This window comes from Tubulanus polymorphus, chromosome 4 (assembly GCF_964204645.1).
Source record: "Tubulanus polymorphus chromosome 4, tnTubPoly1.2, whole genome shotgun sequence".
In the NCBI taxonomy this organism is placed as follows: Eukaryota; Metazoa; Nemertea; class Palaeonemertea; order Tubulaniformes; family Tubulanidae; genus Tubulanus; species Tubulanus polymorphus.
In genome coordinates, this window is record NC_134028.1 from 3,428,362 (window position 1) to 3,455,997 (window position 27,636).

General features: G+C 38.8%; 1 protein-coding gene and 1 pseudogene across 6 annotated transcripts in view; one reads left to right on the forward strand and one right to left on the reverse strand.

Annotated features, from left to right (window-relative positions):
- The first annotated feature begins 618 nt into the window (after nt 1-618).
- On the forward strand, nt 619-3,515 carry LOC141903824 (ras-related protein Rap-2c pseudogene; annotated as a pseudogene).
- An 8,635-nt stretch (nt 3,516-12,150) lies between these two features.
- The window catches only part of LOC141903557 (glutamate receptor ionotropic, NMDA 2B-like), a 62,572-nt gene continuing 47,086 nt past the window's right edge, over nt 12,151-27,636 (reverse strand). For 2 of the 6 annotated variants that reach the window (XM_074791719.1, XM_074791718.1), the window contains exons 2-18: nt 22,847-23,704; nt 21,578-21,756; nt 20,673-20,792; nt 20,336-20,469; nt 20,062-20,254; nt 19,813-19,930; nt 19,506-19,723; nt 19,174-19,318; nt 18,910-19,093; nt 18,129-18,254; nt 17,657-17,877; nt 17,371-17,531; nt 17,109-17,290; nt 16,622-16,857; nt 16,035-16,198; nt 15,705-15,722; nt 12,151-15,244 (exon numbers count right to left, since the gene is read on the reverse strand). In XM_074791719.1, coding sequence (XP_074647820.1) covers nt 14,710-15,244; nt 15,705-15,722; nt 16,035-16,198; nt 16,622-16,857; nt 17,109-17,290; nt 17,371-17,531; nt 17,657-17,877; nt 18,129-18,254; nt 18,910-19,093; nt 19,174-19,318; nt 19,506-19,723; nt 19,813-19,930; nt 20,062-20,254; nt 20,336-20,469; nt 20,673-20,792; nt 21,578-21,756; nt 22,847-23,290 — 3,378 coding nt within the window. In that variant the 5' untranslated portion in view covers nt 23,291-23,704 and the 3' untranslated portion in view covers nt 12,151-14,709. The other 4 variants (XM_074791721.1, XM_074791720.1, XM_074791723.1 and 1 more) reach the window with 4 other exon arrangements.

The following is a 27,636-nucleotide window of genomic DNA, read 5'->3' on the forward strand; positions in this document are numbered from 1 at the left end:
GATTAGTTCAACGAAGGATATCATATCCAACGGATCAGCGTTTCCAAAACAACCTTTTTCCGGGCGATAACATATTTTGACAACTGTTTCTTGAACTACGTCATAGTAGATTTTTTCAAAGACAGAAATAGGCGTCAATTGCTGTATGTGTGAATGAAAACTGATCTCGTACACGTTAACGCGTTAATACATAATTAACAGTTTACGAATTTTATACGTCATGACTGTCAACCTTTCTAGGGACAGATCGTCGCGCTGTTTATAGCTCTGACCATCGTCATCAATTGACGCGAGTGAAAGTCTGGTATTTGATCCGAAGTGTTTCACCGCCACTGGTTGCGTCGCTGTCCGATTAATACGACAACACTGTTGAAATCTGGTTGATTACTTGGCGCCCGCGTTGCGATCATCATTAGTCGCCATTTTGACGGTAACGGTCTATACAGATTATTGGACGATTAATAAACACCCGCGCGTTATTTACGTAACATCGATACATCACCAGGAAAACTCCACCCGATCGTAACTCAGTTTTGCATCTTTACGGAACTAATTGCGGTTTATTTGCTGACATACTTTATTCGGCAATCAACTGTAATTTATCGAATGATGAAATGATGAAATTGCCGTGTCACAATCTGTATTACATTACATATTTTGTGTGCGGTTCAAATATTCGCTGAACTGACGTCGGTCTCATTCGGTTGTGGGTAAATATATACACTATTTTCGGCGGTTCGATCGGTCGATTATTTTCGTTATTTTTTCGTTACAAAACTTCATATAAATGCTTTCGATGTCAGTCGTAGTGCCCGAGAAGGTGACGACCCCGCGACGCCGGCGAGGATCGATCCAGGTGCCGCTACAGTCTGAGAAGTCATCATCAGCGCTCGACGAGAAAGTTTCGTTTCCTCCGCGGCGCGGGTCGATGGTGCGTCCTGCGACTGTCGACGACGAGCTAAGGTATCGAGTGGTATTTCTCGGAGCGGGTAAAGTCGGAAAGAGCTCGATTCTGATGCGTTTCCTCACCGGTACGTACACCGGTAAATACAAAGAAACAGTCGAGGATCTTTACTGTCGCGAATACGAATATAACGGAAATACTGTGAAAATCGACTACTTGGACACGGCGGGTAATTTCGCTTTTCCCGCTATGCGTCGGTTGTCGATTTCGACAGCGAACGCGTTCGTTCTCGTCTTCTCGCTTTCCGACGAGCGATCGTTCGCGGAAGTGCAACAACTCCGCGAACAGATCAAGGAAGAACGCGAGGATTATCAAGAAGTACCGGTCGTCGTCGTCGGAAACAAAGGCGACATCGATCGAGAACGCGAGGTCGGCCCGGCTGACGTCACGGACTGGATCGACCAGGAGGGTTTGGAGGATTGCTACGTGGAGGTTTCGGCCAAATTCGATGACGGCGTCGTCGAAACGTTCCAGAATTTGTGGGACCAATCAAAGTTCAGCCTGTTACCACCGTGGATACACACACCGCGAAAGCGCCGAACGAGCGCCTTCGCCGTCATCATGAGCCCGATGAAAGACGGCAAAGACGGCAAATTCATAGACTCGAAAGAGGACAATAAGTTGCTGGCCCGTAGCAAGAGTCTGATGCGTCGTGGAAGCAAATCGAAGGCAAAAGCGGCCACACAGGGTACCGATACTAATAAACTCGACTGCGTTATTTCTTAAACGATAATCAGAGCTCGTTCGACTCGATGCTATACTTATAGTTCACTATACATTCATCAGCCGAAATCCGACCGAAAATTGTAAGATAAACTGTTATATTCGGATCGCTGTTGTTGATGATTAGATGAACTGAGATGAAAATCGTTACATCTGGCCAATTTCTATTTTTTCATACTGTCTCTACTGAAAACTGATAATCATGTTGATCATAATCGATATTCAAATGATACGCCCGTCTGATATCCTTATTTTTCTTTTCACTTTAACGAGTTTTCCTTTATTTTTTTTTCGATTTTCATTTTTCTAAAGATTGATATTATTCTCATATTATACGTTGTGATAAGCTAATCGTCAATTGTTTTTCGCCATATGTATAATATTATATACTCTGTATGTTATCTCTAGAGGATTTCGCTATTATCATGGCTGCCAAAAAATGTTTATGTATTTTGACCTGCTGCTGCTGAACCGGAGAAGACGATATGTGAAATTCAACGATATACTTAGGTGTTATTTCACATGTCGTCGATGCTTTGAGCGAGGAGCGTCCATCGATGGAAAGCCAATGATAATGGTATATTATCGTTTGAAATACAGCATGTTTATTTTTATCACGGATCAGACACGATGTAACTGAAAATCGATCTGATTCTATTTATGTTCATATGCGTTTCAACACTTTCATTCCATTAGATTGTAATTGAAGGTCGATTGACCTCGATTGGAAAATAGCGGCGATTCTATATATGTCGCTTGACAATATTGGGCGTGGGCGCGTGTTCATTTCCGAAACTCCTATTTCTGATGCGCCCTGTATTCGGAACGTGTGATAATGCTTAATGGCAGAGACACATATCGATACATTAGGAAATTGTCCGTCGATAAGTAAGAGAATGGCTTGTTTTATAAACAACTTCGGAGTTCGAAAAGCCGAATTTAGATTTACCGATAGTTAGAAAGTTGGCAATCACAAATAGGAATTTGTAGATAAAAAATACGAGCCCTTCAAGTGACTCATATACATGATAATGCGAAAAAAACAACTTTTTGCTATAATGAATCCCTAAGGCACCTGTTTTACCCGTGACCTTTTACTAGATTAGAGGAAAATGTAGTAATTTCGCCTGTAAGACAAAATCGATGATATAAAGTCACGGGCAATGTAATAGCCTTAATTAAAAACATAATTCGTTATTAATTCGGTTTTTTCTATACGCTCGTCGTCGAATCAATAATCAGTCGGGTGTCGGTTTCTGCTCATGGTTGAAATTAATCCACAATTACAAGCGATTTTCATCGGGGTTGAATGATGATTAGATCGTAGATTCTGTACAAAAACTGTGTTCACTCAAATACATCGTATATATTTCAGTAACGTATTTGTAATTTCTTTATTGTTTTTCCAAGATTTCTTTCATTCACGCTGTGCATATATTATGCATCAGAATTCATTTCACAAATAAGTTTTCGAATAACGAGGTAATTTTTCCCTTTTTTCTTATATGATAGCGAAAAGTTGTCGTTCGTTAAGATATAAAGTTACAGGCTATTGTTATATATTCTATGGGTCTATTTGTCATCGTACAAATGTTGATTATGTGACTTGATACATTAAACTGCATATACTCGACGCTTTCTACGGTCGTTTCACGATATCCGAAGGGTAAGTACACATTTATAAGTAAAATATAGTAAATAAAAAACGCAGGATAGACATATATATATCGTTATTTTAACTAAATATGTTATCAACTCGTCGACAGTGTAAATAAATCGAATGATCTTGTTGCCAAGTTTTCTATGCTAAAAGTACTACTTTGTGTGATCAGCGATAGAATAATATGTGATTCTTCTTATAAACAAAGTAAAAAATTGTGTTCAATAAACTTTTTACTATTAACTCATTGACATTGATTTCTTCGTTATTTATTGGATGGTTATAACTGCTGCGGAACCTGGAACGGAACCGCGTGACTCCTCCGAGAAATCATAAATAAATACGGATCAATGCTATCGTCTGTTTTTACACTTCCGTTTTTATGCGATTAATATACGTCCATTTATTCGATTATTCTTATTGTTGCGAGAAGTCGGATTTCACGAAAATCAGAGGAGGAAAACGAGTAAAAAAGAAAGGACATTGAGAACCAATTTTTGCCGATTTGCATATCTGGCCGAGTAAATTGTCCAAGGCAATCAATACGCATTGTAGTTCGCCCGTGTTAATTTCCAAGTAGGCTACACTAAATCCGATTAGATTTTGGGTGGGGATTATAGGGCGTCTCTTAGCTTACTATTCTTTATTTCATTTATCTTCTGGCAGTACATACATCATGGTTTAGTCATGTTTCTAAAAAAAATATCATGGCTTATGCAGAGAGTTTGGGTTGATTCTAATAATGTGCCATTTTGTCTTTGGTGAGGGTAGTAGTCCAGTTACTAAAAAGAACATCATAAAAATGGTTCAATTGATGGTTTAATTGACACTGATCCCTTTAATGTGCCTTTTTTTTAAAGTGCTATTTTTTCTTTGGTGAGGCAGTCAAAATTGGACCCTCGGTCGACCTATTTCCCTATATTTCCTTTTTTCAATATTTGATATGAATATTGCGTGCGTGATAAAACTAACCGCAGCCAAGAGTACGTCATATATAATCGGTGAAGTTGTAGGAAGTTGAGGTTAATTTCAGTCAGCTCTGTCAGTTACCACGGTTCACCGCACTTCATAGATGAAAAGAACGTGATTCAACTGGAAAAGCCTCGCGAGAAAAGAACTGAATCAATATCGCGAAGTTATCCTCTGCGTACCCAGTGTCGAGTTGTCTTCGGTACATGTCGCGGCGACCGAGTGCGACTGGGTTACAAAGGACGATTTACTTGCACTTCGATGATTCATTTTCCCAATCTCTGATAACGATCAACTTCGCACGTGCGAAAAAAGCGCATCAAAGAGATGATGTTGTTTCGATGGATGGTTGATGAAGTGGAGAAATTCTAGACTTGAGACGTCAACCCTTTAGTAACTGAATCGCCCGAAACCTTGACAAAACCGTCCTGAACTCCCCCGCATGTTTTGTCCAGCGGCACAAAATCTATTTAATTGGGACTCGAAGCCATATCATAAATATTAAGTAGACATCACCACTTACCAAAGCGAACATGAATCCATTTGAAATTTTGGTAAAAAGTAATATTATAACTTTCTTTTTTCTATTGTTCATTGCAAATAGCCCTTTATTGGCAGAAGATCGAATTCACCAGCTCGAAGTTAGAAGACACGGCGTTCAGATTCGATTGTTTCAACATATTTGCAATTTCAGTTATTGTAACGATACTTGCATTCTTCAGTTGCTAAATCCGAAAGGGTTAAAAATAATCAGACGATTCATCACGCTGGCGAGGGAGTAGAAAAGGGAAAGCGGTAAGGCGAAGTGGCTTTTGTTGTAAGAAAAGAAAGAAGTGGGAATGTGGACGTAAAGTTGAAACAAAGATGGGAATGGTAATAATGTGAATGTACCCGTTGATGATGATGTATTGGACTATGATGAACGTAGCATATTAATCGAACTGCTTGTTCTTCAAATGTCAAACAATCATTACTATTTACCCGCGACTATAACACAGTGTTTGCATTAATTCTAAAGCACATTAACCAGCCATTAATCACGTGCTTTACACGTTTCCCGTTCAAACAAAATCCATGCAAGTTTTTATTTACTTCAAACAGTGAGTGGATAAATCGAGAATAAGTTTCTCCGGAGGGCGTAGCACGGTGTGGCATCGTTTTCTAGGGTTTTCATTTTCGAGCGAAAACCGACGCCCTTGCGTATTTTAATCCATGTGCAAATTCTAATTAGAATACCATTATTTAAAAGTGGCGTGGGCGGCAATTAGAAAAGGCTGAGAGCTGTATGCTTTTGACATCATTTTTGATAACTTAATGTGGTTGCAGTGAGTGGGTGGAAAGCTGACACTATTGTTTTGCATTCGGTTTCCCGTTCTAGCCACTCGATTTTTTGTCAGCGTACAGTTTCGACCGTCACTGGAATAATGGAAATATTGAAACCGAACAACAATTAGAGTACCCCTGCATTATACTTACAATTACGTACACTTAGAAACGTCGATACTAACAATTCTGCTAACTAACGTTACATCGCGGCGTTTAAAATATTAAAAACAAAACATCAAGCTCTGAATATACGTTTTAGATGTAATTCACCTGACATTTCTCCTAGATAGAAACCTTTGAGGACACGTCCACAAAGCACCGGTACAAATGAACCGAAAGGACGGCCCTCGTTTTTAAGCCTAAATATGATACTCCTAATGTTTCTCCTAATTTTGTAAACTGTAATACAATTTGTAATCAGTTCATTTCTACAACTGCCGGGTCTGTTATGTTTAGATTGTTCCGATTTAAAAAAAGTAACTTACAGGGTAGATAAGCGGCCGGTCGGGTCAACTTTTATTCCCAGCAGAAATGGGGAACAGGGTGAGATTCTTTTAGATTAAGATACTCATTTTGGCCATTGAACAGGACAACAAAAACTAAAGTATGATTATATTTGGCTGTACCTATTTGTTACAGCATAGAAAAATAATACATTTTATAATACCAGAAACAATAGAATACAGTAAATTGTAGCAAACAATGATAATTTTGAGTTTTTACTGACAATTGCTATGTCCAGCCATAGCGCAGTGCTGGCATATTCGTCAATTGAAGCACTGAACTGCATACGTTTAGAAATGCTTTGCAAATTTATGCAAAAGTTTCAATCTTCATGGTTTATTGAACCATAAGTGAATCGAAATTCGAAGGATTTAAAGAAAAAATAATGTAATGCACAATATGATGACAATACAAGAAGTTTCAAACTCTTTATAGATTCCTAAACGCTAATCTAAGGATTCTGTGCAGTTTATTGCGATGACAATGATTTCATATTTTTCACACGTCGGTTACTGACTGTCTTGTTCGTGCCGTCGTCGTGCACTTGTTACTGTTGACGTTCAAAACAATCGCCTTACATCGTTTTGATTGATACAATTCACATCACGGGAATGTTCTGTCGAATAGAGAGAGCGCGCGAGGAATTGATGAAAATTTATGAAAATCGACATCCAGCCATCATCGCTCCTGGTTGTATTACTTACATGCCAACTGTCACGTCGACACATTGTCAAAAAACTGCTGGGGAGAATTACGAAATTGTGTGTCTCGTTTTTATGGAAATTCGGTCGATGGCAAATCGAGGAGCCTATTCGAGATTTCGTATCAGCTCGTTTCCGTAGCAAGCCTACGCGTTGAATACGTTAACGAATCTTCTTCTTTTCGATATGAACAACTTAAAATACGAGATACAAAACACCATGAAGTATTCATTAGGTATCAAGTTCCTATTGTTAATTTTTCATATCATATGTTATACGTATATCTATGAACATATTCTTTTTTCATTTCCATTTCAAACGACCCAGGAATCGTACCGGTAGCGCGCTTCTGGCGAGGCTTTCATTTCAATCATGTGAAACCTTAAAAAAGAAACGCACGTGAAATCCTTTATTATTAATCACTTCAATGAAATTGACTCCTCAAAAGAGAGCCGATGATGACGGAAAGGTCACGGTCATTTTATTCGGCAGATACGGTCACATATATGAGTGGATTCGAAACCCTTAATTATGGATCAGTCCCCCAGAAGATCGGGATTAATCATACTCCATTTAATTCTCGACAATTTTTGTCGAACGATGAGATTTTGCGAGTAAAAATTTTGACGGACGTTAACTTTAGCAGCGATCAGAAATAGAGTATCATCACATCATCACTGAAGCCGCGCAGAAAACTAATTCGACACTTAACGAACAACCCTGAAAAAGGTATTAAACTTCATCCCGACTGACAAGTTGTAGTTGGTTTCGCTGACTAGGTCGACTAATCCGTCGAAATGTCGATAACCTAATTAACTGTCGGTCCGGGAAAAAACCTTGTACACTCGGAGCGATGGTAATCTCGCTACTGTGGGTCAAAATATACAGCTCCTTTAATGAACATCTCACTTGAAGATTGACGAGTATTTTCTGCTCTATCTAATTGCTTTATGGCTTCGAGACTATAAGTCTTCGATAAATCGTGTTTCCCGATCGTTATATATATCATAGATATGGTAACAGTGAAATGTCTCGTCGGTGATCACAGTATTCAATGGTTATTATTATCTACGCTTTGTGATATCGCCGCGAGAAACAGACTGGTTTTTTCAGACGGAAGAAATGGCGGCAACACCTGAGTAAGAAGGACCTCCGCAACAGTAACGAATATCATGGACTGTCACACGCCATTAAGGACTGGGCGAGTTGTTGAATACGTTGAGGGAATAATGCTTAGTTGAATAATTGCCCTTTACTACTCTTTTTTTACCTATGATTAACTTTGTCGTGTGTAGGCGGATCAGTAGCTGCGTTGATCAGGTATTCTCTACAGTTCTCCTCGGTTCTCATCTCGTTATCGTCTTTCGAGTGTGTGCGCGATGTACGTTGGAATTTCCATTTGATTTCTTCAATGCACTCACTGGCTTGTCGTCGTTGTTACAAAAAACCTCGTCTTTGTCGCGACTAACTGAACTAAAGCGTAGGAGTCGCAGCGATTGAGCCGAGCATTGTCGATGTCAGTGCGGATAAAGCGTTGCCGTGACGGCACAATCATTTTTGAAATAAACCGGATAGAAATGACGGCTCCTGCGCAGCCCTGTTCCAGGTCGTTTAAAAAAAAAAATAATTAGGCCGACGAAACGGCGTGGTTGTTATTTAATCTAGACTTTCGCTACGAATAGTCTACGAAAATAATGCTAATCCATGTATTGAAGGAATCAAATAAAACGGGTGGAAAGCAATATTATTCTAAATTTTAAGACTTTTCATTTTGTGTCTATATAAGATTTACATTAAATAGATTACCGCTATCGTTATCACTGCGTCTAAGGCCGAATAGGCTAAGATTTATGAACGACTTTTATTCGTTCGTTTAATTAATACGCGAGAGTTGATAAGCAAGTTTTGAAGATTAAGCCGTCAGAGAGATTTGCAGCAGTGTCGCAGTTTTTTTCTTCATCGCTCCAATCGTCGCGTTGAATATTTTGCGCAAGGAGTTTGATCGACCGAATTCCGAGTAAAAGTCACTTGGGACGAGAGAGATTCTGCGAAATTTGCAGTATTTTTCGTTCAGTTGATCACGCGTCGAGACTAAATCGTGACGGCAACGTCTGTCACAAAGATTTGTCTAAATCCGGGTGAGATTTTTGTTGAGATGTAGCACCTCTATCTAGATATTGACCACCGATCCGAGGAGACTACGCCCGATTCAATCGCCATGTATGATTGAACGATATTTCATCCAACGGATAGGAATAAAAAATCTTGTCTGGCTAATAAAAAATCTTAGTTTAGTCTAGTACGACGAACAGTATTTTGAATGATTAATGAGAGGTAATGCAACTTGACATTTATCTGGACCCGTCCGCGTATAAAGCATCATAGAAAATTGCCTATCAACGTTAGCCAGCTTTAAATGTCAAAACGTCAACCAACATTTATTACTGTACTAATGCTAATGATATAAGAGTCGATTCAAACGATAATCTCATCAGACAAATTCCATTCGAAAGAATGTCAAAGCACTAAGGAATTCGTAGACATTTTGACGATTATACATTAATGCCAAGATTATGATTTTCGTGAGTTTTTTCGAAAGGACTAGCATCTGAAACGTGGCTTTTTGTATCTCTAGATACTTCACTAATCCATTTATAGAGCTCATCGTTACAACAATAAGAATAGAGATATGATGTTCCCAGAAGCCTGTCGTTGTTATTCGAGCACCAACGTTACGGCAGAATTCTAGACTCCTACTTCGAACCTATAGAGATTTAAAAATAAGGGAGACTGCGTCATATATGATGAAGAACGTCACACGAGCTTCTTACCAGAATGAACAAAGGAACTTTACCACTTTCTGGCTGATTAACTTGATCTTGAAAATCCCACAGGCTTTCAGACTTAGTAACATGATGTCAGAAGAAGTAATATGCTGTGAGTGTTTTGAATAGGTAACTGGAATGTTCTATGAAATTAGAAATCACTTTTTACGAGATTTACATAAACGTTTTCTCTATGGAAAGGGTATGTCTATCAGTCGTTTCTTTTGATAAGTCGGATCAACGGGCACGCACTTCTACATCGAAATACGATGAATTTCTAAATCAATTGCCACGTATGCGATATTCTTCTCATGCCATCGTTTGGTATTGAAATCGCATGCTTCTGTGTTACGTTTACTTAAGTTAATTTTCTTCCTCGAGTAAGTCAGGAAGTTAGTCTGGATGTATAAGTCTACTCGGGAAATCATTTTAAAACCTTGAGCTACCTGCGACCATGGACGTATTAACTAGAGTTTATACGTCCATGTTACGACAGAATATACTTCGTGGTGTTGCTTTTCTCATGTACCGTAATTACAATAGCTAGAATGGTACTGTGGCGCTTGATTGAGGAAATAGGTGTTTCGCGTACGGGGGTGCTTTGATTGAGGAAAAGGAAATTTCTAAATGTCAAGTAGATAGTCTTCGTCACTAAGGCTATGTTTGAAGAGCAACATGGAGCAGAAAGGATCGTATAGTTTGTTTTTGTCTGAGGCTTTTGTCAGCTGCAAAATCCATACACAAGTAAGGCACATCTGTCGAAACAAAATCTTTTTTCAAATCGCTTGATTACTGTAGATATCCAGTACCCAATGTTGTATTTCAATAGCTCACTTAAATCAACCAGCTTTTCATGAATGCTTCATCTCTCTATGAATATATAGCACTTCGATTGAGGACGCAATTTTTACGGAAATTTTGTTGTTAGAATTTGGGGTTTTTACACCAACATAATGTACTGCGCGACACTTCTCGCTCAGATGTGTCAGAAACGGAAACAATAATTCAAAAACTTGTTCTCGGTGAAAGAAGTTGCGGAGTTGCCCTTTTTTTATCTTAAAATAAGAATTGTCCCCGCTATTTATATGATTTGCCGGTTTGGTCGTCTTTTTTTTAATTTGGTGTCCCTCGCAAAATCACCACACCTGCCGGGAGCGAAACAGGGTGTTTCATTTTGTGAAGTGACTTTAAGCCGTTCAGAATAATGAATATATGCGTAGAATTCAGGCGTCACCCGGGTGATAGGAGGTGACGTCAGAATGAAAATCATTAGATTGAAGCTCCTCGACTTCCCAGATTGCGGTGGGGTCTGCGCTCAGAGCGGTCGCACAAACTCTTCAAACAACTTTAAGATGAATTCTAGCGCGAATTTAAACTCATCGATGACGATGCAGCAAGAACCGAAGACTTTTTGGTTTTATATTGACCTGTATTTCGCGTACGGTGGTGCGGGAACCATTCTACCTCTGGGAACTCTGGGCAACATCGTCGGAATTATCTTACTGCGAGATAACGACCTCAGTCGGTACGTTGTGAATTTCATCTTCTTCCTACTGTGTGTCAATGATTTGATTTCGTTGCTATTGAATTATCTGCCGTTAGTAATCGGGAGGATGTTAGGAGGCGATTTAGTCAACAGTAACATCTGGACGTGCCGAACAATCTACTTCATGCGCATGACATTGACCTCGATATCGGCTTGGTTATTGTTATGCTTGTCGATCGAGCGCGTAGTGACTCTGAAAAAAACTTTTCCTAATTCAGCCAGCAGCCGTAGACGTAAACACATTTGGATCGTAACTATTATCATTCTATATATGTCTATGTTTCTTGTATATTCGCCCATGATTTATGCCGTAGACATGGTCGAAGGTATATGTCAACCGATGGACTATTTCATTCCACACTTGCAGAATTTTCTTTTGATGGACATGCTTATTTTTTCGATCATTCCTTCGATACTTTTTTGCGTCTTCAATTTGATCATTTTGCAGCACGTTTGGCATCGTCGTAACACCGTTGAACCTTTACCTACCACTAGTGCGACTATAAGCCGCGCTAGAGAAAGTGCCGCTACAATATGCGTTGTTACGATGACTTTGCTGTTCGTGGCTACTAGTTTACCTACGGTCGTGTATAATTTCCTAATTCCGGACTGGATGAAGAAAAAGGACCCAACCGAAAATCAGAAGAACTTATTCATTATGAGTTTGTTTTATCACATATTCTCGATGAATAACAGTTTGAATATTTATGTGATGTACATCACCAGTTCGGTATACCGCAGAGAGTTAAAAAAGCTAGCGACAAAGGCATCAAAAGCAATATGCGGCAACTGAAAAGTTCCCTTGAGTTTGTGCTAAACCTCTGTCCTTATCTGCTTCGGTCAATTAGTTGAAGAAACTTCGAGGAGAAAAACATCGCTTCCGATTTCGTGCCGACGGAAAAGGACAAAGAAAAACCAGAATATGTGTGTAACTTGCAAATAACGGTTTATTCGTTTGAAAACTGACCTACAGTCATATCTATCATGTATTTACACTGCTATGGCTCTGATACAGTAAGATTTAACAAATTTGCCGTATGATAATCATTCAATACATTTCAATCATCAATATTCCTCTATACATGTAGATCAGTTTTTCCTGAGGTTTAATCCTCAACGCTGACCAATGAAAATGTCATTAGAGCTTTTTGATTAGATTTTTAGGAGATATTGACAGCAGATTTCTCAGGTTATCGTGGCATTCTGTATCAACGAATAATTACATATCGTTTAACTCTTAGTCCCCACTTGCGTGAAAACGTGTGGAATCTAGGTCAATATGACCCAATAACATTGGATGATATTTAACGGCCAAAATAATGCATATTTTGTATAATTCATCATTATTTCCCCAAACCTCAAGGTGGAACTTATTTAAATCGTTCGGCACGACTTCGTGTACACAAGATATTTAATCGTATGTTATTAGAAATGAAGCCACTGGTGCAGCTTTCATCATCCGATCATAGCAAATAAATGATATCAGGCGCCAGGTTCTTTAGACTACACGTAGTTTTAAATTGAACCCCATGTGGTTTAATTGAATTCATAGTGAATCAAGTTAATCCCCGTGTTATAACGTTAAGGACATTTTTCTGAAGATCCTGTTCACGTCACATCGGTCGACATTTCGTTTTCACCAATAACCAACGTTTTGTATCAGTTCTCTATATAATATTCTATTTACAAATCTCAAAATTCGTTGTTATCATCTAACATACGTGTGTGCAATGTTTAACATGTGTACAAATATTGAACATCTTTCAAAAGATACATAATAACCGTACATGATTATGTATATTGATATAGACCCATCATGCATCATCAAAGCACAATATTGTTACGCTGGCGGCGAACACTTCAACTGAAACCAGTTCTACACGTAGAAAATTGAACTTAGTTTGAATCCAGATGAAATTTACCCATAGCTGTGGATTTATAGGCGCATGTCCTTCGTCGTAAGAAAACAGCTATCTTCCTATCAATGTAGTTACCATGGTATGTATATAAGATTTTGTCGTGTAAAATGTGGATCTGTACGCAGTGCCCCCGGTTCTGATTGGGAGAACTGAGTTTTACTTGATTAAAACACGGGAAGACGGTTAAACACAAATACTACAAGGGGAAAGGAATTGTGGCAATGAATACTACCACAATAAATACACTATTTGGTATGTACATCCTAATTTCATTGTAAGTTATTACTCGTTTTTATGAGGTAAATAATTGGTTATGCTTCGAAGAAGAAATGATAAATTCGCCCATTTTTCTATTGCGAGTCGGTCGAGATGGAAATGGTTTAACATTGATAAATGGAAAGTAATAAATCCGACGTAGGATCTGTAGTACCCGTATCAAGTTAACTAGGATGAAGCGATGAAGACATTAATCAACGGGAGGTCAAGTTTTAAATAAGTCTGAATTTAGAATTTTCATGTTGCGCATTTTCTCGTCCACACAATAAATAGGAATCAAGGATTTTGTGCTCGCAAGTTCCCCTCCTCGCGAGGGCGTCAACATGATTTCCTCTGGTTACATATACAACAAGTACGGTAGTCCACGTGATATCACTGAAGGTATCAAGATATCACTCAACAAATTATACGATTTCATGGCGTATTCGGCTCTAATGATGTCGATGATAAATGATCGAACACACTTCACAACGTAACCTAAAACATTTTTCTCCCCCCATTCATGAAAAGCGTTCGTTTACGATTCCAATACATACCGCTTGCCTTCATAAAATACGTCATTCGTAAAATTCGCAGCACTATTTCAAAGCGGGTACAGGTACTCATCAGTTTATAGGATAATAAGATTTCAATTCACGGTGGAAATTCAAAAGATTAGAAACGAAATTCATTTATCAAGGATTAAAATCAAAAGTTTCAAGACACGACGTTTTTGACCTTACCTCGAGAATCAATATCAATCAAAAAATAATTAAAATCGAAAGTTTAAAGGTACGATATTGATTAATAATTTCGTTTTTAATCTTTTAGATTTAATTCCGGGTCTTTTGATCTTATTGTATTCTCCACGTTTGGGTGTACGGGCTATTCTACAATTAACAAGATATTTCTAAACATTTGAACATTTCAAACTCTATTACAATCATAATACTCGCACATAAAGACTTACGCCTCGATGTGTTACCGAATATTACTGTAAGATTTCGGCGAGGTTGTATCCAATTTCTTGCGTTACATCGCCAGTAATCTGAATACTCTTGGTCTTAATATTCTTGGAAATCATCTCCCGGCATACGATACATTTTGAATACGGTGTTCCTACTTCGTGGAAGAACGGGGGTTTTACCTAGTTTTTGTGTCATGTACAGACTTAGAAAAATGTTTGTCACCTATATATAAAATGTCATGATTCAACAACTATGCGCGAATACTTCGGATTATATGTTGTTCACGTTATGTAATGGATATATCTATTTGTAGTATATCTGCTACTATTGTAGAATTAAAAACCTAATCTCATAAAACTGTTTCTTTTTCCATCGAAACGCTATCTATGCCGTGATAAAGGTTTCCTTTGTGTTTGCGTTTTTTCAAGTTTTTGTCCCCTTTGGCACTTTCGGGACTGGGAACGCGTTCCTGTTGAATGCGGGGTGCTTCGCTATTCACATCCGCGCACGACACTGTGTTTATTAAAAGATCATCGTTGTCTTCGCCTCGCCATGTCGGCATCGCGCTTGAGCTCTTTTTCCTCATTTTCGGAGAATTGTTTAGTGACCTAGATTTTTTTCTGCTCGATAACGAATCGGGCGTTTGTCGGCCGTTGCCGGTACCCACACTGCGGGCAGGAGACGCCTCTACCGAATGCACATCGACGAATGTTGCCGAATCGTAACTCGGAGGAGGAGGTATCGAGTCTATGCTCTCTACTGAATGATGCTTGCTATATTTATCTGGTTTAATGTATTTCCTATCGGTGCGACTATCCTCTGGATTGTGCTGGTTAGGTTCCTCTTTGTGCCAAGCTATAGCCGGTTGATCGATGCCATGCTCCCTGAAAGTATATCGCAATAAACATTCAATCAAAAGTTATTTTATACTTCTCCTGAATCGAAGTGTACATCAAGGAGTAACACAAGTGCATTTATGAACCAATTTTCCATTTTGATAAACCGAAGCCAAAACTATAGAATGCAAACCTTAATGCGCAAGCAGTGGACTATGGCAATATATCATATACGTGTGTATGTTTTAAGTATAGAATAAAATCGATCATTAATAGGCTGCGCAGACAAATCATTCAAGCAAAATTTGTAATGCTTACTCAAAGCGGACGAGAGATTAAATAACTTTTTCAACGTTGGTTTATATAATAATCTAGATTTGCGGTGACGGTTTGTGACTGGTAATCAGATCTGAGATACCATAGAATATAATAGCTATCGCAACTCCACCCATGCTAAATCAAATACAAATGTGCGTCAAAATATCTACCGAAAGACAAGAGACATTACTTATATGGTTTCTTCAGGCTGCAATTTAAATAAAATTATAATTTCCGTGTTAGTGCGGTGAATGGGCATTTTGTCGTTGTAAGTCAATTTCTCTGGTGCGTTTAACCAGTGAATTTTATCATATTGCCTTGAGCAGATTTAATATCTAATAAAGCTACCTTAGTGTATGTGACCTGCATTTGACTGCATATGACTAATATCTACCATTTTATCTTTGAACAGTTTTTTTTCAATCTCAAAGAAAAATCAATTGGAGTTTTCTTACTACCACTTATTTAAGACAAAAGAAAAAACGTTTAATGATTTCTCGTTCTCAGATATTTCACTTACTGCATTTGTTTCTGAAGACGATCAACTTTGATCAACGCCAAATCTAACTCGTGTTTCGCTTTCCATAGTTGCGTCTCGCAGATCGGGTTCTTGCAGCGATGATGTCGCATCATTTCAGTGGTTTCGAATACTGATTCTTGGAAGGTTAATGATTTACCCATACTCTGAAGAAAGGTAGATGTATATCAACTGTTTAAGTTATTTCGATTGAATCTTCGTCTTTCGTGCCAGTTTTGTAGAAAATTTTTTCATTTAACAACGGGGACTAACTGAATTATTTATCAATTGCATTAATCAATTAATCAATCAATCAAACGACTGATGGGCCCTGGGGGGTACCAAGATTTGAAAGATCAAGATGATTGATTAAAGCATCTTCAAAATGTGTAAAAAGTGCTGATTTCGGCGAACAACAATGGCTGTCAGTCCTAAGTGGGCTAAAAATGAAATTCTCTGAATCAAAATCGTAAAAAGATCTTTAGATGAAATAGATTTGACATAGAAGTTGATTGTCAAAAGAAACAGAAGAGGTTTGTAAATGGCCAACTTTGCTTGAAAATAACTTTTGATATGGAATCGCATCTTACCAAACTAATTAGTCCACAGTAACCACCTTTATCCCATTTACGTAATTTTGGTCGCACAAATTTGAAGTAAAAGTGTTCCAGTATCAGCAGTATTATGCCCAGTAGCATCCCTCCAGCTAGGAGGATGAAAGCGCTGGTAAAGTTTTTTATTTGAAGCGGGTGACTCGTGTCACCCTTTTCCGACGTCTTTTTACAAGCGCCACCCAACCAGAATTTCTGCAATCTTTCCAATGTTCCTAAAAGGCAATAGATTTATGTATTCGCCCGTATTCAAACAATTTACTATAATGGTCAGGTGAAAAAATAACCAATACTGATTTAAGCTTCGTGAAGAAGCTTAGTAACGTTATCTGTATCGAACAAGGTCTTGTCTTTTTAAGTGACTTCACACAGAAAATAGCTACTTAGCTAGCACCAAACCCAGTATATGAATTGAGAAAGCTTTATGTAATAATATTTCTTTGGCAAATACTACGTTGGTCGTTACCATCATTAGTCATTTTCACTAGTTCTTTGTTGACGCGCGGTATCCATTTCGATCCTTTCGGGAAGGCCACACCGTAGCCAGTCATCGCGTACCATTTACCGACAGTTCTCAGCTTACAAAGATCATCATGGGCCGCTCGGTACTGCAGTACCGTCGCATCGTAAATAAATGCGTCAATTTCCCTGTAAATACATATATATTATGATTTAAAGTGATCTGAAAGTTCATTCTTTCTTGATTAAAATGTTTTAAGATACTTTACATGTCTTTCACAGCCTTGACACCTTTGTCAACGTCGGACCTATTGAACTCTCTCATGTACTTGTACATTTTTGGATAATTCTTGATTAAATTCGTCTCGGTGCTACCGAATGGTACTGTTCCGAATCGAAACGGGGGCTTTAGACTCTTGGCATTCCTCAACTACAAAAATACGGTTGTTCTAATAAGTGTTTTCGTCTTCAAGCATTGAATCTTTTCTAACTGAGCTGATTATATACTCATATGAATATTTGTAGCTGTTATGAGAAATATGGCTATGATCTTACCCGCCAATCTGTAATTCCAGATAGATCATAAAAGTCTTCCTTGGCAATCATAAAAGCGGCTAAATTAGCTGTGTAACTTGCAAGGAATACGACGGCAAACAAAGCCCACACGCTGGCCATAAAGCGACTGGATACACCTCTTGGGTTGTCCGTGTTTACTGACGCTGCGAACAGCATGGCCCATATCAACCAGAACGCCCTGAACAGCGAGAAACGATGCTCTACAAATAGAACGTTTCATATAAAATCTTAATATAACATATCAACGCATTACGAAACGTCTTAATTAAAGTTTGATTAATTCCCCCGATATGAATAGGTGTTTCGTTTGTCCGAGAATCAGCGTAAGGTGATGTGGGTGGTGTTACAAGAAGGAGCGGTAAGCATCGTTTATAGAGGAAGGGTTTACGAAGGCCGATGGAGCGATCACTTTTGTTTTACCTGTATTCCAGGTTTTATCTCGTTCGCTTACCTCTGATCGGCGTATTCCCTTGGTCCATACCATTGGGACTTAGCCAATCGAATATAAAGATGGCGGCTCCCGTGGCGTGTACACTGAATACAAGAATGAGACACCACGATGGATAGTCATATGGTTCTGAAATATAGAACGAAACAATCAACATTTAATAATAATAATAATTTATTTTCTTATAAAGCCCAAGTTTAAAACATAATCATTGCGCTTGACATTAAAAAGAAAACATACATAAAATAGAGACACATATAAAAAAAAAAAAATTTACATATTTTCATCAAAATTTTCATCATATTCTGTAATATCTTTTCATATGAATCTATGGCAACGCTGAGCATCTGAACTCATGTTGCAGTTGCTTTTATCATGCTATACTCTAAATCTACACGTAATTTTACCCATCAAATGCGATAGGTAATTATGATGACATTTATTAACACATTGCCGAGGAACACATAATTTTGTATTTATGTTACCACGCAAATAATGTCATTATCACGCTTTGTGTGGTTTGTTTATTCTGTTTATTTCTTGTTTTTTGTGAAATAAACTCATGTTGGTTGAAAAAAGACATTTACTAACAGTTTGAATTCCTTAATACCTTAAACAGGTGTAAATTATGCCTTATGTTAGTCAAATCCAGGCAATCCGTATTCAAAACAAAGCATATTTTAACTTATCTCTCTACTATCCATAAGATAGTTTTGTAGTACAGTCGTTTTGTTACTAATACACAGCGCAATCGTTCTCGCGAATTGCCGAACGAAAAGCTTACCGAGAAACGCTGTAGGAGATATAACACCGTCTCTGATCGCCACGATAATCGTTATTCCAGTTTCCAGGAAGGGAACGCTAAAATCCACCACCTCACTGCGCTCCGGGGTGATCTTCAATGACGTCATTACCATGTCACCTTGTTTATCCAGCAAGGCACGAGGAAGTCCGTTCCATTCGTTATTCTAGAAAAAAAAACGATTGTACACCGAGTGCAAAAATTCTTACATTAATTCACCCAATTTATGATATTCAGCTCTCTTACCTTTTCTTTCGAACCCCATTTCTTGTCTTCGACTTGAGATAGTTCGAATTCGAAGCCAATTCTTTCAGCCAGTTTTATCATCAGATCGATACAGAATCCCGAGCAACATTGGTACAAAGTTGCGTTGCGAGTAGCGTTCGCCACACTGCAAATTATCAACATTATTGGAATACATTAAACAAAGGGCTTCAAATGACAATTATTAAGTGCATTTAGAATGTTTCTTTAAACTGCTCTCGTGATATTTGAAATTAGAAAAGAAAGGTCAATGTGTTAGAAACGACTGTACTACCTAACTGCTGTAAGTGTACAATGAATGACTGGTGACGTACCCGATGGTTTCATTTTTTGGTCTGACTCGACAGAGGATAGCACTCGGTGGACACACTCCTGTCACATTATCCGGATTGGCGTAATTCACGTACGGCGCCTCTTTCAACGTAATGACCTTGACATGGTAGCGTTTAGGTCGCCAGTTCGGTGGAGTCGTGCGGTCACCAGGCCACGTGATGTCCTGCATCTCTAAGCCTTTATCCGTCCATTTTCCGACCTACGAAAAATTACATAATTGAAATAAATTGAATAAATCCAACTAGCAACTTGTTTTTCTTTGCCAACACTTATCGTCATTTTGCTTACCATTTCCCACCTCCTATTACGGTTCAGGTTCACCACTTGTAATTTGACCTCTTTAGGAGTGCCATCCTCGTTAAAATATGGAATATCTGTGGCTGGTTCCGTTGCGTTTTTCATAGCCCTAGCATGATATTTAAAAAAAAACATAGCTCATTTCTTAGAAAGTACTCAAAGCTCCATACAGTGTATATCATCACACAATTCGATGTTGTTGATGTTTATGATTTTTGTTTGTTTCCCTTAAAAACTTACTCATATATATGCCTTCCATTTTTCCAGTGTATGTTCGCCGACGAACAATCTACATCCGGCAATAAAGCTTTCAAATTGTCCGCTCTGAACAGTTTCTCATTCCTCACAAATCCGTCAATGGCTAGACCCCATAGTTGTACCATTTCCGATATAGCATTCAGCAGTGCCTTTCGCTCAGTATCGAAATATATACCTAATCAACATAAGATCAACAGTTTAATGAGTCGATTGGTTTTGGCATCTTGGACATAGCAAGTAACCAATGAAAACTTACCCATCATACCAACAGGATAGGATGGAGGTGGAGTTTGTTTGTTCCCGACAGCGGATTGAGTGACAATCCACATGTACTGATCAGCAGTAAGGCCCAGTTCGGCAGCCACGGCAAATATATTATGCGAGTCTTCTCTAAATGAGAAATGATTCTTTTTCGAATTAGATTCAGCGACCTGGACACATTTTGATAATATGAATCATAATTGCTTTTGCACTATCACGCAACAACAGCCTATAGGCTAGATAACCCAGTAGATAGTTGACAAGTTCATTGTTACTATGGTAGGCCTACAGCAACTGGCCCCTGGAAAACCTGCTGGGATGGGAATACTAACTTGGATGCGAGTAAAAGCATAATTCTGGTATCACTATCTTTGATTTTGATCAGCTGTTTGCGGATGCCTTTTTCGTCCATTTCGACTAAATGCACGGTTTGCAGTAGCTCAAAGTTAAATCTATATAAACGAGAAGCAAATGTTACGTTAGAAAGAGATTTCGTATATCGTTCTCTATGAAAGTAGATCTTTGTAAACAGCGGAGAATCCGGGATGTAAGGCGACGGTACATATTACTATCTAATAAACACGCTGTTCATACAGTGGACATCGTTACTGCTTTTAATAAGAAGCGGATACAGAGATAATCTCTCCCATCATCGGTGGTGCGTTTCGAGGCCAAAACATTTCTTCTTCGAAATATCAAACGATCAAACCAATGTAAGCTTACTAAGGCTGATTTCCTTGAATGCTAAGCTCTTTACGACTTGCGAATTAAAAAAGCCATAGAAAAAGCTGACGGCGATTAGTGAGACATGGGAGCAGTGTTCTATTCCCCCAGCTAAAACAACTAACTATCCCCATTTTAAGCTAAGGTGACATTATTTTCTATCAGGAGCATCTTGGACAATTGAATTACCGTATTAAACTGTTTTCCATTTGGTAACACTGACTGGGTCAAGGGGGGTTAGTCCTCAGGGCCTAGATGCGGATAGGGGGTCCAGTGGGCCTTTTACAAGACCCTCAAATAGTTTGAGTTGACCTTTTCAGAATGAACTCCGAACTTCTTATTGCCCTGTTATTATATGAAAAAATACTCTTGTACGATTGGTAGGAGGGAAGGTTTTCTACTGGAAATTGCTGTCAATTGCATCTGTCCCATCCACGGATTTTCAAAAATGTTCCTGAATGTGTCACAAGTAGTTCAAAAGTACTCCTTACCATATTTATACTTTGACACTTACTCTTTACTGATCTCTTCTCTGCGCCGTCTTATGGTGTTTATGAACTGGTCATGTCCCACTATGGAAGATGTTATCACAGATATAGCTTTCCACTGATACCGCCGCAGTATATTGATCATGGCGTCCGCCTGGTGCGCCATCGAAGGAGCCGTTTCCATAATCACCGAGTCCTCTTCGTTCTAGAAAATACCGACCATTTTGTGAGTCAAAGTTGTTGTTGAAAGTCAGAGATTTTGCAATTGATTTTAGGTATAGCGTTACGCATGTCTAGAAGATCTTGTATCGGGGATTTGTTTTCTAGTTTACGTCCCCATATATCGATATGCTAATGACGTATCATGAGTCGAAGTAATTCGATGAGCGTCGACAGCCCTGGTATAGTCGAATATCGAGTACTACTTCAGCGCTTTGTCAACTTGTCGGTTGAACACCTGACAAACGTTTTTTTAAATGAAAAACGCACATATGGTAGATAGGATATTGTTATATATATATATATATATATATATATATATATATATATATATATATATATATATATATATATATATATATATATATATATATATATATATATATATATATATATATATATATATATATATATATATATATATATATATATATATATATATATATATATATATATATAGCGGAGTTTTGGTCGCTTTTTTTACGACGCCCTCGCATATAACACCGATTTTCTATTTCGTCTCGTTACGAGTACAGAAAGTAAAGTGTGAGCGGGTTTCAATATCAGGCAATTATGCGACAGGTTTTTTCCATCCGAACATAAAATACAATCAAACCTCGGAGTTAAACACATAATGAATTACGTGTTTTAATGCAACCCCGGGAGTGCGTTCGGTACGTAAAAGATTGACACTGGGTGACATATGGCCGAGTGTTGATTAGGTAAAGGCGTTAAATCCCGCCATGTAACGGCCTCCGACTGATTGGCAGCCGTCTTCTAGTCGGTTACTGAACTGTTTTATGGGTAATTTGCGTCACTGCAACGGGAGACGTACGGCCATTCGAAGGATTATCAATTGACGCAAAGCCCGGGTTTAGTAAAGACCATATACGATGTTGGTTAATAAGACGGGAGGATGGGCATTTTATTATCTTCCCGGATCAATGCAAGGACAAGGCGAGCTCAAAACGCAACTTGCGCTGAATAACAAATCGTCTTTTCTAGTTTTTGAGACCTCTCTTTTCCATCGAACTCTTGATCGTAGCGTCGCCTCGACTTCATTCGTTCATACTTACCAGAGCTAGACCGGGGTTATCGCCGGTCCAAGTGATCATAGGCACGCCTAACGAATCGGCTAACTGCAGTAAATACTTGGCCGACGAGATCACCGAACCGTCTAAGTCTGTGCTACTAGCGAAGACGAACGTGTTGACGTTTTGTTTCGAAATCGCCTCGCAAACTCCATCGAGAAGCTCAGTCGGGCTGTATTTAGATAGGTAATATATGTAGTAATCCAGTTTGTAATACTGCCTGAATCGGTATCGGCCGCGCTTCAGAGCGTCCACTTTTTTATTCACAGCTTTCACGTAGTATCTCCAGATGAACGAATCCTCTTTCAGTATGACGCCGACTTTGATCGTCTGTTTTTGCATGTGAACTGTATTCACGAGTACGTTCCATACGACGTACCAGGCGAGAAAACAGCGCATTATCAATCTCACCGTTCCAGACGTTTGCATATTCCCTTTCGATTGTAAATGACAATGGGCGACAATATATCCACGACGCTTATCGTTGTTGTTATATCATCATCTACGTATTCGGATGATGCGCATTTATAAAACGAATATCTATATTTACAGCTGAAATTATCCGCGCGAGTTATCACAACGACAACTCGTAGGCCCGTATTCGACGCGTTTCAGCGCCTAGAAAATCCGCGCAACTACAAGAACAGCACCGTCGTTCCCGAGTCTGAATATCCATCATGACGCACAATATCTCGAATGTAGTTTTTTTTCGGTGCCGGTCCGCCGCGAAGCCCCGTGCTCCCACTCACAGTTTCCTATCCGCGCGTTGATCTTTCTTTACAGCGCGTTTCACTTAACTATCTCGATAGATTCGCGCCTAGCACACCTGAACTCCTCCGGCATCTGCAATGAGATTGTTTGTATATGAATTAATTCGATATGATAACATGTGGCCCCAAGGAACGCCGTATACATCATATTTCTTATCGGGGTTAATCGCAACCCGTCTTCGCTGGTAATATTTTTAACGTTTATCGTGAACCTTCCTTGAAAAGTTCATTTCACTTTTTTCACGATACGTTATGTGGTCATTATATTCATACATATTTCAGACGGGTTCATACCGAGTTTCTTCAATAGTTAATAGAAGTGAATAATGAAAATATGGCGCACTTCTGCATTTGTTTTGGTAAATCTGAAAGCTGCTCAGAATATTTTGTATAATGTTATAGAAAACGCTGGAAATGTGAAAGAAAGACTATAAATATTGACGAATAAACGAATTTCATAAAGATTGAAATGAATTCCCGTTCTTTGTGGCGACAAAACACGAAAATTCGAACGTTGTCAGAAAGATTTTCTTTCACATACAAAAAAGTATCTTGAATTCGCTCTCAATATCGGCATAACTAAAGCCGACAGAATCACGTGTGAACGCATCTCGCTCTGTAAGCGCGATTAGTAAACACAAGACTAGTCCTACCCCCCTCCCCCCCAGAATCTCGTGAGAACGGCGCTTATGTTTCTACTCTGTATTTGAGTCGCCTACAAATTTGTTTTACCGACTATTCTTACAGGTTTATATCCGGATGTGAACAGTCACAGCTTTCTATCTCCGTCAACAGTTGTTATAAAATGCGATTATGGCACAAAAGATCACAGAAATGTCCAATGTCACCAGGTACTTGACATCATAAAAACACCCGCTAAGAATCACTATAAACCCGGGTAAAAAGATAAAAATCACGATTGCAACTGCAACACATCGCAAACACGCGGCTCTCCTCGAATGAGAATTGTGATCATTCAGATCTATCGATTCGTCTGGAGGAAACAGACTGTGTAAATCACACTTAAAATCAGCGTGTTCGCGAAACAGATTGCGGTTATTTCGTCGCCTATATCGTCGCCTATATGATGAATATGATAAAACCGTACTGGTAATAATATAACATCTCTTTCCCTAACAGTAATCGCCCTCATCATACCTCGCAAAGAGAGAGACAGTAACGTGTGGAATACCGAGTGATGTTTCACCTCCCTGGTAGCTGTCAAAATTGGTTTTTATTTGCCGCCCAGCGAATGGCTGTATATACTAGAATTTTCTAAAATTGATTTGTCACCAATTTGACCATCAATTTTGTTACGCAATCTTAAATATATTGCCAGATCTGATGATTTGCCTATTATTTCAAACCTGCATTATCACAATTATTTTAAAAAAAAACAAGCCTAGTTTAAGATTATTTATTGTATTAATTGCATCATAATTCTGGTAATCAAATAATTTGCTAGAAAAATGTCAACCGACAAAAAATAAATGACCCTTTGTTTAATCGGTGCAACAAAATATTTCGTTTTTGATAAATTGGGACATGTCATCGCTAGGTTTCAATCATCGACGGTGATGATGGCAAATATTTCCATTGTGTCAATTGACAACGCATCTCATTACAGAACTTCGCGCATCCGTAAAAAGCATCAATTACCGTCACATAAGTTACATAGAACAATTTTGTTTGTCCTAAAAACGCACGAAATGCTTCTGATCTGCTGAGGCTGAATTAACCTCATCAAACTACAGAAATCTGCGGCCTGTTATTTCCCTTAGAACATCATGCTGCAGGAAATACGTCATCCTAGCCAAATAACTATATCGTATTTTAACAATCTATTCACCAAATCGTACAGCCATCTCACAATCTCACAACCACAATCTTTAATTGCTGTAATGTCGAGACGCTCTGCGGCAACTACTACGGCAATAATAAGCGCCACCTGGTGTCTGATGACGGCATGACTAAGCAAGCGATTAGTTATGTATAGCATTTGAAACTAGCTGTTAAAAAGCGCATTGGTTGCAGAATCTAAAAATCGATGTTGTAAGATGAAGAGTTAGTTGTACGAATGTGGATAGGTTTTTGCGATATGATTTCCGCCTTCGCTCGGATGGCGTTCCATATGGACGCTAGAAACGGGTATTTTTGAAAAGAACGAAGAAAATCTTCAGAAAAAAAAAACATCAACGATGTAACGTTATGTTTTTCCCATGAGTTCCCATGTGATGATAGAGCTCAACTGAATTTTATCACCGTTAGTTTTCGAAATTTCGCAGCTCGCGTTATTTCGTCTGAGTGTCTTCACATAAACGCCTGAACTCTCTGAAATTTGTTCTCAGGTTTCCTCGTCTCACATTCTGGTCATGTACGCGTGTACGCTCGAGTGAAGATACTCGTTATCGAGACGGCACCTTTGAGACCACTCCATATCATCTACGGAATCTCGAGAATATCATAAATACCCTTGATGAGATTGCAAAAAGTGAATATTAAGATATCTGTCGTCTCATAATTTGCCGTGGTGACGACGCAGTGAGGCCCACGTGGGCGAAATTCCGTCGGTCAATAAAGATTTTTATCCTCGAGTCACTGCGAGCATTACCATTAAAAAGCGATATTGTTTGGAGTCTAAAATAGAAAATCGACCGAAATGTCTGCGGAATAATCCTAATGAAATATTTCAGATTTAAAAATGATTTATTGAATTGCGTTTTAAATAATCTCGTATGAGCTGCTGATCTATGAAATATATCATTTTTAAAAGCCGATTGACTTGAACGTTGCGCGTGGACAGCACCATCAGCGACGCAATGTGTAGCGTCCGTTCCCGCTGAAATAATTATACATGAAACTTTTCTAAAAACGAGAGATACATCTAGATATATATATACTGTTTAATATCAAACGCACTCGTCTGGGATCGGGGCAGAAAACAGATGCATTCATTACTCATCTATCCAACATGAACACGGCATAAAAATTTATCGTTATCGTCGGACGATAAATTATATGAAATAATTTTTTCTCCGTAATGATAAAACGATTAGCGTCGTAATAATCCTGTTATTGGTATTACACGGTTATAATCTTATTTACGCGGCCGACGCCGTATTACATAAGTTGGTCACGTGTATTATCGTTTCCGGGGGATTAGTGGTACAGTTTGAGACGTGGACACTTTTTGAGGCCGGTTCATCATCGTGATTCACAAGACGTCAACTACACTGCTGGAAATCGGGCTAATGTATAATAGAAACTGCTTATTGCACTAGGGAATGGAAGAGCTCTCGAATTGATAACTCCATTATTGGATTTGTTCAAATTGATCGCAGTCTTAATTTTAGCAGCCAGACGTACTTTTTGGTTTCCCAAACGTGCGTGACGCAATAACCAATCCGTCATTCATCGATGACAAGCAATTCAATATCGAATACATCATCCGTAACCCGTCCGATACGATGTCCGATTCACCCGTAACCCGTCAAATACGATTATCGCCCCGAGTCGTAAAGAGTAAGATAAACATATTAAGGCCCGTAAGAAAGGAATAATCCACATTACAAAGTTGGAGCAAATCAGTGCATAAATTGATTACGTCGCCGACGAAACGACAGGTCCCACCGCAATATATTAGCAGCAGCCGTTGGGATATACGGTCAGGCAGATCAAAGGCTTATTAGCCAGGCAATCGGACCGAGTAAATGTGTTATCTTTGCTGATCATCAATCACCGTGTAAACGTGACACGAATTACAGATGAGTATCTACGAAAAACGATTCTTGGACTTCTCCGTCGAGGGTAGCAACAGCCAAGGACGAAAATATTACCATTGAATTAATATCCCGTGACCGCATTGTCTTAGTCGACGTGAGCCCGAATCTATCCCTGGTGAAGGTGCAAAACTAAATGACGGAAATGACTATACCAAGCCTGACCTCAGATTGGCTATAAAGTTGCACTCACATAGATCAATCATATTTTCAACACAGTCGTGTT